The sequence below is a fragment of the Anopheles nili genome, chromosome 2 (assembly GCF_943737925.1).
Source record: "Anopheles nili chromosome 2, idAnoNiliSN_F5_01, whole genome shotgun sequence".
NCBI lineage: Eukaryota > Metazoa > Arthropoda > Insecta > Diptera > Culicidae > Anopheles > Anopheles nili.
In genome coordinates this window covers 76,285,462-76,295,538 of record NC_071291.1, presented here as the reverse complement: position 1 = coordinate 76,295,538, position 10,077 = coordinate 76,285,462, and the positions used below count along the sequence as shown (strand labels likewise).

General features: G+C 48.9%; 1 protein-coding gene across 1 annotated transcript in view; it reads left to right on the top strand.

Moving 5' to 3' along the window:
* Positions 1-791: 791 nt before the first annotated feature.
* Positions 792-10,077, top strand: part of LOC128730727 (uncharacterized) — a 34,822-nt gene continuing 25,536 nt past the window's right edge. The window contains exons 1-2 of the mRNA XM_053823805.1: positions 792-917; positions 7,098-7,233. Of these exons, the coding sequence (XP_053679780.1) occupies positions 848-917; positions 7,098-7,233 (206 nt within the window). The 5' untranslated portion in view covers positions 792-847. The remainder of the gene's footprint in view (positions 918-7,097; positions 7,234-10,077) is intronic.

Below are 10,077 nucleotides of genomic sequence, written 5' to 3'. Positions count from 1 at the left end.
CGCGGCAGTGCTTGCGTAGGTTTTTGCTCTCCTACTACTACTTCTCGATCGCCCTCACACTACCGCGTGGGAGACCCGGCTTCAAAGCAAATACCCCGAATATTCTTCCGACCGAAAAACACCTCTCACGCCTTCCATTGCCGCTGGGAGGGAGCCGAGCATTTTCCACGAAAGGCGGAGTAAATCGTCGGAAAAATAAACCTCCACACCCGAGCCACCCAAGTGGCGCCAGTCGAGGCTAACCGCAAAGGCGTGCGGCGAGAAGGAGCAGATAGAGAGAGAGAGAAAGAGAAAGAGAACGAAAAAACGATCCAGAGGCCCTCGAGAATCCTGGCGACAAAACCCCCAAAGCAAACGGAGACGACCTAGAGAAGAGAAAAAAAAACGACCTCGACGCAAGTAGACGCCACGAAAAGTTCTCCGGCTTGAGGGAGTTTGCTTTTTTTGTAGCTGCATTCTTGGTCATCCGAGGAACATAAGGACGAATAAAGACACCGTGGAGCATATGTAACACACCCACACAGCACTCCTTTACAGGGTCACTTACAGTGGTAAAAGCGGTTGATATTTCCACCCAAACAGGCAGGGTCACCAAAGTTGACCGGAAACGCTAACTAAGCAGAAGAAAGCGAGAATTAAATTTGAAGCATTTACGAACAAGCAAAAAAGGACATTTCCCACTCTCTCTCTCTTTCTCGCTGACGTGAGAAGAAGAAAAAGAGGTAAGCAAACTTGGGACGAAACCGAATCCTCCACTCTCGATATCACGTACGGTGCGAGCCTGACAGAGGCCCCATTTGGCCCGAAGGACACGAAGGACTCATCACACGGCACACGGCGCTACAGGATGAGGATTAGGCGGAGCGTGAATATTAGCAACGGCAGTGTCTTTCATCTAGCGCTTGTCACTATGGCAGGTAAGTACCGTGGTGCGAATACACGTGGCGCGTTATTTGTGATCCGTTTCTCCGGTGACTTGTCCCGGGGCGAGCCAAGGGATTTTTGAATTCACAAAAATCCTTTTCCTTGCAACTCCCAGCTCGAGCAGGTGATGATGATCCGTCCGTTGCACTATTAATCACACAGATTGGAATCAGAATGTACGGGAAAGATTGAGCTTTGATCAGTGCGGCGTAGAGTGTTGAAGTAGAACGAGACAATACCATTTAGAAATTACACATCAATGATGCATGCAAAGCATTGCAACTGCAATGAAAAAACACGCACGACGCTAACAAAGCATGATGAATCCTTCGGTATTCCCCAATCTGTCCTTAGGGATAATGCTTGAAAATTCTTTTGACTACCCGATCTAGTTAGCATCACTAAGCTTGCGACCGTTCGTACAAAGAATTGGAGCAAGAAATGAAAACGCTAGCTGAAATATGTGGTCCATATGATCCACCCGAGTTTTCCTTTAACATACTCATTTTTCTCGCAACAACAGCAAAAAAAAACTGCTCCTATTTACTGTCCTTTGAACGATCACACCACCACGCGCACCATTATCCGTGCATTGAACATGCCGTCGGTACGGAAAGTGCATCAGCATCCCGAGGCGGCGAGTTCCGGGTTCCGCATCACGCTTATCTCACCTCCCGGGGGGCCGATTTCGGCAAATTACATTTATTTACATGTCCCGGGGATTTTGGGACTCGTTTTCGGCCCGGTACCGGGGCTCCGAGTTGGTTGGTGGCAAAGGAGAAAAAAACAAGTCTGGAAAGTACACATACACCGTGTGCAGGTCTGCAAAGCTCCGTGCTATGGTGGCTGTTTTTGAGAGCGTCGCAAATCGAACTCGCCGAAAGCGGTTGGACGAGGAGACCAGCTCACCCACGCGAGCCCACTGCAGCCGAAGGGAACCGCAACACCGAAGCTAATATACTGAGGTCGACGCCTAACGAACTTGTGCAGCGAACGCGGCGGCCAATGCGGGCAGCCTGCGCTAATCGGATGACGGTGGACAGCCCAGGGCTCCCATTTAGGGCTGTGGCCACAGGACACATCGGCACACGCACCCGTTCGGGGGATCTTGTTAACGAAATCAATTAAAACCGTTTCCCACCGGGAGCCTTTGGGTGGCTCCCCTCTTTTGTGGGGCGCTCGTTGAAGCTGCATAAAGCAATCATACTTACACGCGCGAGGGCGATTGCCACAATGTTCTGTTTTTCAATTTATGCGCGCCAGCGGGACGTGAAAGGACGCGGGTTTTCGGTTGGAACCACGAGCTTTATCCGTCGCTCGGTCGCTTGATATAAAGCCGTGTGCCGTGTGAATCGCAAAACCGCTCGAATAGTGTTCAAATTAAAGTAAACGCAGTAGTTCTCGAACCGGGTTGAGCGTAGAACGGTTGAATGAGAAGCGCTCTCAAAATTTGTTGTGACAAATTTGACTAAAAATGGCGTTTATACTTGTCATAAAACCCCCCGTATGGCTATGGAAAATTGACAAGTTTTGTCACGTGTTTTAATTATATCAGTCCCTTTTCAATCAAGTATAATGGCGCTTCATTCCATCTTTATTTCGTTTCCATCGTTCCCGGTCCCAAAAAAATCGTCCACAGCGTCCGTGAAAATGGCGCTCAACAAGCTTCGCATCATTTGCCCTTGTGATATCCTTTTTTTGTCGTCTTGTGGCTTTAACCGACCCTCTACTCGAAACCGTGTCGCGCAGGCACCCGTGAAACACATTAAACCCGGCGAGCACGATCCCGCGTGCCGAGTTTCGGATGCACCTTGTGCACGTAAAATAATTTCACCCCCACACCATCGGCCATCACCGTCAGCTCCCGGAACCGGCGAAAACAACCGACGATGGCGAATGTTGCCTGACCAGTGGATTGAGAGAACCGGCCCCCACTGGCTCATAAACCGCCGCTCGCTGGCACATTGTCCCCGGGTCAGCCGCTCCTTTCGATAATTTCCCTTTTGCCCTTTTACCTCGGCTCCGCAAACCGCACGGCACCTGGTGCGTGCGTGCTCTCCCCGGCGTCGGAGCTCGTTATTCATTAACGATTTCATCTGTTGTTAAATAATCAAATAAAATTTTAAAACAAAAGACCCCGAACCCAGCGATGGCCGAGACACGGAGGTTGAAAGCGGGCACCAGAAGACCACGGTCGGAGCAAAGGGATGAAGGGATGTAGCCGGCGAATAGTTGCGGACAATTATGGCTAACGCGAGGGCCACCCTTATTCACCCCGAACCGGATAGGTGGCTGGAAGACAGATGCGCAATCCGAAACCACCCAGTTCGGGGTCCGTTTCGCTACGTGAGCGTGTGCTGGCAAAGCGGGTCCAAATATAGTGCAGTTGTGATTGCAATATTTCCTGCCAGTTTTCCCACCGTTCCACCAGCACAACCGGTGAAGCATAAAAGCACCGGAGCGAACGAACATCAACGGCAGCAACAATACGCAGGAGGAAAACGGATACAAGTGAAGCGAAACGGTGGAAATGAGAGAAAAAACAAGATCGGAACGCCACGCTGCACTCTGCTGCACATTTAATTAAAATTCACCCGAGCTCAACCGGCAGGACGGATCGTACCGTTTCTCCCACGCGGGCGGACAAATAAAGAGGAAGTTGCAGTGAATCGATCACGGGCACTCGCTAGCTTAATTTAACTACAAGCCAAACATGGGGTGGGTGGAGCAAAACCAAATAAAAAAACTAGAGGAGACTGTCTGGATAATTTGCCAACCTCAAATGTGCGTCCGTTGATGATCGGCGAAAGGAGGGGATGTGAAATAGAGAAAAAAAGGTAGATGGCTAAAGTAGTTAATAGAATGTTCGAAAAGAGGAAAAAAGGTATTCGGGTTGTGGTACTTCATTTGTGGGTTGTTTTTGTTTAGAAAGCGTGTTGACTCGGACGTTCATCAGGTTGATTTTGATTGCTCACTTTGTTGGCTGGTGCATAAATTGTGAGGGTTATTGTGTTTCTTTTTGTTTTTGTTTTAGGCTCGCCTTTGGAGAGCAAAATGTTGGGCAATTGAACAGTCGATTGGTTCCGAGCTAGTATATATGTTCACCATGCGTATGGTATTTAATATCAATACAATTTCACCGATCCTTAACAAAGCTCGATAGAAGCTCTTACAATTTTGGACAACAAGTAACTCTTGATTTATCTAACCCTCGAACAACATCGATGAGCGATGAATTTATGTCGGGCAAAAGTAAATCCACCATCAGTTACGTCATAATCATCGTTTTTGGCTAGTTTTTGAGCTTCCAGGAACAACCGGAACGCAACGGAGCATATTTGTAAGTGCACCGATTGCACCACGGTATGTCAGTTTGCCGCCCAGCGGATTAACACCAAACCGAGTGCCAACTTGACCGATGCATTTCCCAATTATTCACGAAGCCAGCGTAACGTATTGGCGTTTATTTTAGGGTCCGCTATCAGCGGCGCTTTTGGGACGGCTCGTCCCCACCGGCTACTTATGCGCGGATCAACCCTCGGTAACAACGAAACCACGTGCACGTTGCAGTCGAACCGACAAATTTTATGTGCTAAGCAGTTTCCCTGTAGCCTCAGGGTGGGCCGTAATTAAAATCACTCGCCGCGTGGGTTCGAGATGGAAAATGCGTGCTCTATGAGCACAGAGTTTTCCCTGACCCTCGTGGAAATTTTCACTCCAAACACGACCCAACCCGTCCCGTTGGTTGTGGCCGGTTGTGTGTTGCCAACCGGATTGGAGTTCATAATCTTCCGGTAATTAGTCGTACCGTGACAACAACGGACGGCTTACCGACACGATCGAGGGACACGCTAAATACTCCGGATGCGGACGCTTAGTGAGGGCGGACCTCGATCGAACCGGAAACCTAAAGCCACGGGTTCGGCACGGGCCACCGGGTGTACGAAAAATGAATACATAATTAAATGAATTAATTTATTTCCCATCACCGACACTGGCCGGGGCGTGGCTGTGGAAAGCTTCCGGGCTGGTTTCCGCGAGAGAGAGTCCGGAATCGAATCGGGTGGTACGGTTTGACATACGGTCGCACAAGGACGTCCAAGAGCGCCAAGTACCGTTCGTGCTGTTCACTAAGTACGTACGGGTCACAGGATAATGAGACACCAGTTGAATGCAGCTGCTGCAAAACGGAGCATCGTAGGTCGATTAAAACGCTATGGTTTTCACGACAGGATGGCTTAAGGACCAGCCTGAAAGGGTTGAATTATTTTTATGATAAAATTTCACGATCAAATCAGCGTGCCCTTTTTGGGGCCGCTTTTTTCTAACGTGTTGCGTGGTTATTCTGGGAGTGGATGCCATTAGATGATTTCCCTGGAACTGTCAGGTTTCACGAGTTGCAGACACTTGCATATAAAATGCATACATTTTACGTGATTATGTGTTGCCTTCTGCCGTTTATATGGAAAATTAAAATTCGAATAAAATCCTCATTTTGCAATCACAGAGCTCTGCCGGGTTCACGTTCAGCAGAACGGTGTTTCCGTGATGCCAGAAGAGATATTTTAGCCCAAATTTACTCGACATAAAATGCTACCTGCAGTGCTGGCATTGATGAAATCCATATAAATAAATTGAAAACTGCACCAGTATCTAGATAACGTATATCCCCATAAAAGCACTGTTCATTTTTTCGCACCTAAACCCTTTGTGGTCGGCCCACCTCGACAAAAGGGAATAAACGTCCCGATCGCAATCGGCTAATTCACGCGAGGGGCAATCTAAAATGGATCGAAACTTTGTTTCCGGCTGGGATAATCGCATTTAAATATCATCCCGCGCAATGGTGCAGACCTTCCACACCACCATTAGTGGTGGCACGCATCGTCCCGAACTCTCCGGCACTGGTGGCTCTAATCCCGGGCGCATTAAATTTTAGTTCGAAATCAATTACGTCCGTCCGGGCACTGGGCGATGAATCACGCACGGACGAGGGTTCTTGGAATTTCGGACGATAATTATTATAGCCCTTAACGGCACCGGGAGCTTTGGGTTGTACGGTGTAAAGGCTTTGCTGGCATGGTAGCATAAGGGTGGCGTCGTCCTGGATCGGATGGGAGCATAGATATCTTCCCGTTGAATTGTCGGCTAACTACTGGCAAGCCCGCATGCCCGAGATGGACTTAATTGAGACGTACTTCTTGCGTGGAGTTAGACGGGCAGATTGATTGAAATGGCGTTAGGCTAAATAATGGAAGAGATTAGTGAACGTTGAGTGCGGCGTAGTAAATTGTCTAGCACGTCTAGCCACTTCTGTTGGCTTGCAATCGGTCACAGACCGGCTGGCGGTGGGAGAAGTTATGTCAGTAAAGTTATGCAATTTACGCAAAACTATACCGAGAGCTTTTTTCCATGGATAAGCTTTGTAAGCTTTTCATTAAACAGCTTTTTAACTCTTTACTCACTTACCGACAAGGCGTTTAAATGCTCTCGATATTCGAAACCGGTAAAGGAATGCACGTGTCCCTCGGGATATCCGTGCTGTGGGAGATTAATATCTCCTATGTCACACACATACACACCGGTCACTCGGTCGACGTCCTAATCCCTTGCAGGTCCTCCGAGCGTCCGGGTGCCCGCAAAAATGGTGGAACCGAATTCGCTTACTAAGCCACCAGCCGATTAACCTATCAATGTTAACGGTCGATCGGAATCGCCACCGGGAGTTCTGCTCATGATTCGACCAGCGTCCGGGGCACGATTCCCAGTCCAGGGATTTCGGTCATCGCATGAAACGGCCACCACAGAACTGCTCGATGAAGCGCAAAAAGCGCTACAGCCCATGCCACACCGTGCAAACTCCCGATGCACCGACCCACACAGGAGGGCGTTTCTTGACGGGGTCATCAGTTTTGCAACCAACCGGAACCGGATTAGGGACACGAGACCGAAGGACTCGACCGGGCGCATCGTTCCACCGCCGTATCATGATTGAAATTGTCCTAATCGCTCACACGGGTAGCTCGTGAGAACAAAAAAAAATGCACTCATCCTTGCGTGTCTCGATCATCGGTGCATCGGTGCAGCGTTTGAAGAGATACGTTTCCGTCTTCTTTCAACCAGTCACCTGCCACTGACCTGCCTCATTTCGACTCCCCTTTTTTCTCTTTCAGCGCTCGTGCGGCAGGTCATAACCGAGGACTGTGGGCAGGAGGAGCTGGTACAGTGCACGAGACCCCTGCAAGTTCTGTCCACTACATCGGAGCTGTCGTTCGTTACCAAGAAGGAGGAGCTGGATAAACTTTGCCCGTGAGTAGCCAACTCAAACCCCCGGACTCTGGGTTTCCGGGTGTGCATCATCTTCCGCAAAATATATTCATTGAATCTAGCAGCTCGTTTTGGTCCACCCCGTGGGATGGGAAGACAAAACGTTCGTCCTTTAGGGGTGGCTTCGTGACGGTCGTGTCGGTTTGGTCAATTTTAACCGGCGACCGTAATCACGTCCCGCTTGTGCACGTGCCGTGCTGGTGGAGATTTTCGGGAGCAAGTATCGATTTCATCGGTCACTTTTCGTTTACTTTAGTTGTAAGCCGGCCAGAGGACACGGCATTTCCTATTGCTCTCTTTTTCTCTCTCGTTCCGCATGGACGTCCTCGCTTGATGGACAATCGGCAAACGAACGCTGGCCGCCGGTGCATCTTGTCTCGTTAACCTGTGCTGCGATCCGATCCGATCGGTGCTGGCATCTCGTCACTGGGAAGGGAATGGCCCTACGCTCGGGTGTAATCACTTTTACGCTTCATTGCCGACCGAGGTGGGCTGATAAATTGACTTTAAAGCGGGGATTATTTGGACTTATCTCGCAAGTGGTGTGGAAACGATTCAAAAGCCATGCTTGGTGGCCTGAAATAAATAGCCAACTGTTTATCAGGGAGTGTGCTTGAAAAAGATTTTTTTTTATTTCTAGTTCAATAACTTCGCTATCGCCTACGTAATCGTGCGCATGATGTTGCATATTCAAAAGCTCGATCTAGAAATATGTACAGGAGAAATACATATATGCTCAAGATTGGATGCACACAGTTTTCTTGATAATAGTCTTTTATGACGTTTCTTGGTTGACGGTTCTACTATCAAAATGATCAGTATCGAGGTTATCTCCGAGCAAAGGGTTAAAGTTTATTTCAATTGCTTCCACGAAGCCCGATACAACTCCTCATAGGGGAGCTATTACGAAAAGTTTGCTTCGTATGCGTGTACGTGTAAGGTGCGAAAATGATTCCTCTGCTCCTTTGGCGCCACGGCAGATAACAAGGAACTCCCCGACGGCCAGCATATGCGAATGTGGCACCGCAGGTGAATTCTCCGTATGCACCGTCCAGTTGTAACCTACAGGGCAAGCGCCTTGTGCAGCTTTTCACGGTCAAAGCCCTGGGCCAGTGCCGGATTATTATCCCCTCGATTCACCAGCAGGCGAATTATGAACCCACACCACAATTCTCATCGCTAATAGAGGCACTCTGGTGAGCGGTCGGTCGTCCTTTATCCGGGGTGTGGCGCTGGCCCAAAACCGCAGAACGCTCCGGTCGGATGCAGCTGAAGTTGTGGCAGGACCACATGCTGCCACCGATGTTGCCTCTTGCGCTAGAAACCACGCCACAGCCTGCCGGAAGTAGCTGCGAAAGTTCTGCGAAAGTGACTCCCGAACGACCAGCGGGCCAAAACCCCAAAACAACCGCCAGAACAACAAAACGATCGGGTCGGTTCGGTTTAGTACGAAACCGAATCCACCGCCCGGACCGGCGACCGGAAGGGGCCACACAAAACGACTCACCGGAAACCGGAAAACTGAGCGGACGGGCAGAAAAGCGTCAAACTATTTCGGTTTGTCGTCGAGCTCATTCACACAACTATCCGGGGCCGTACGCCGGTGTCGTGATAATATGCGAGTCTCGAACCGGGCGAATAATTAGAAGTAGGAAACTTTTCTAATTTAACGTTTTAACACATTTCCGGTGGACTCCTCGTGTTCCAGGGTGTTTTGAGGGCGCAAGGAAAGCGGGAAGAGAGCTTTCGCAGGGTCATAACAACAACAAAAAAACACACACACACATCCCTTTGGAGCCCATTCACATTCGGATGCGAATGCACTTGGTAGAACGCGCGTTGCCATACGTGAAGTGATTCTGACGGTGGCATTTGCGTGTCAACTCACGATAAGCGGTAACCCGCCCAACTGGAAATGCTCTAGAATGGAACTACGACAATGACTTCCGTCAATCTTAAGGCACAAAAATCGTCATAGCCACAAGACCAGGTTGGGAATAGTTGCTCGATTCTTAACTGTCCGATGAATTGCATTTGCTGTGGTTACTAGATTAGAAAATTTTATACGGGTTTTGAATGTAGTGTCTATTACATTATTGAAAATTTAGCATAACGTTATAAACTAATACTCAATCCGAGCGTAGCATGCACGTTCCAATCGTTTATGACAACTAGCACTCCATACCTGCCAGTACACATCCAAGATGTGCTAAATATTGCCAGATACCGGATAAATATCAAATATCAATCATTGCAACTGGTGTGGGGCATTTGATCAATTACAGTTTGTTCTTAGAATTCATGTTCGACATTCATTCCGGCTACCTCCGAAGTAGGCCTGATGCATGGCTTAGTCTTGTATAAGTGGAAGAGATCATTCCATTAGTTTTGCCACTCCATTTGTCCTCAACCGGTCAACGAGAGGTTTCATCACCCAGATGCCTCTCTCGATCGTAGTATTTTCCAACAACAACGTGCTGGAAGAGTACGCGCCAGGATGCTTATCGTGAAGGACCCGGGGGAGGAAAACAGAGACGAAATTAAAGAATTCTGCCTGGGAAAAGAATCCCATTTCACGGAACGAGGCTCGTATCGGTGAACTAAAAATTCAATAAGAAAAGCATACCTCCACCCGGAGGTAGGATATTGGAAATAATTCATACATCCTAAAGCACGAGCTCTCGCACACCAGTGCATCGAACCGAGGCAGCACACACGATGGGGACATCTTTGATGCAGGTAGCTTCGGCTCCAGAGCTCGAGCTCAAGCGGCTTGAAATTCAATTCAATCGTAGGGCAGCAAGGCAAACGTAGCGCAATTTCCTT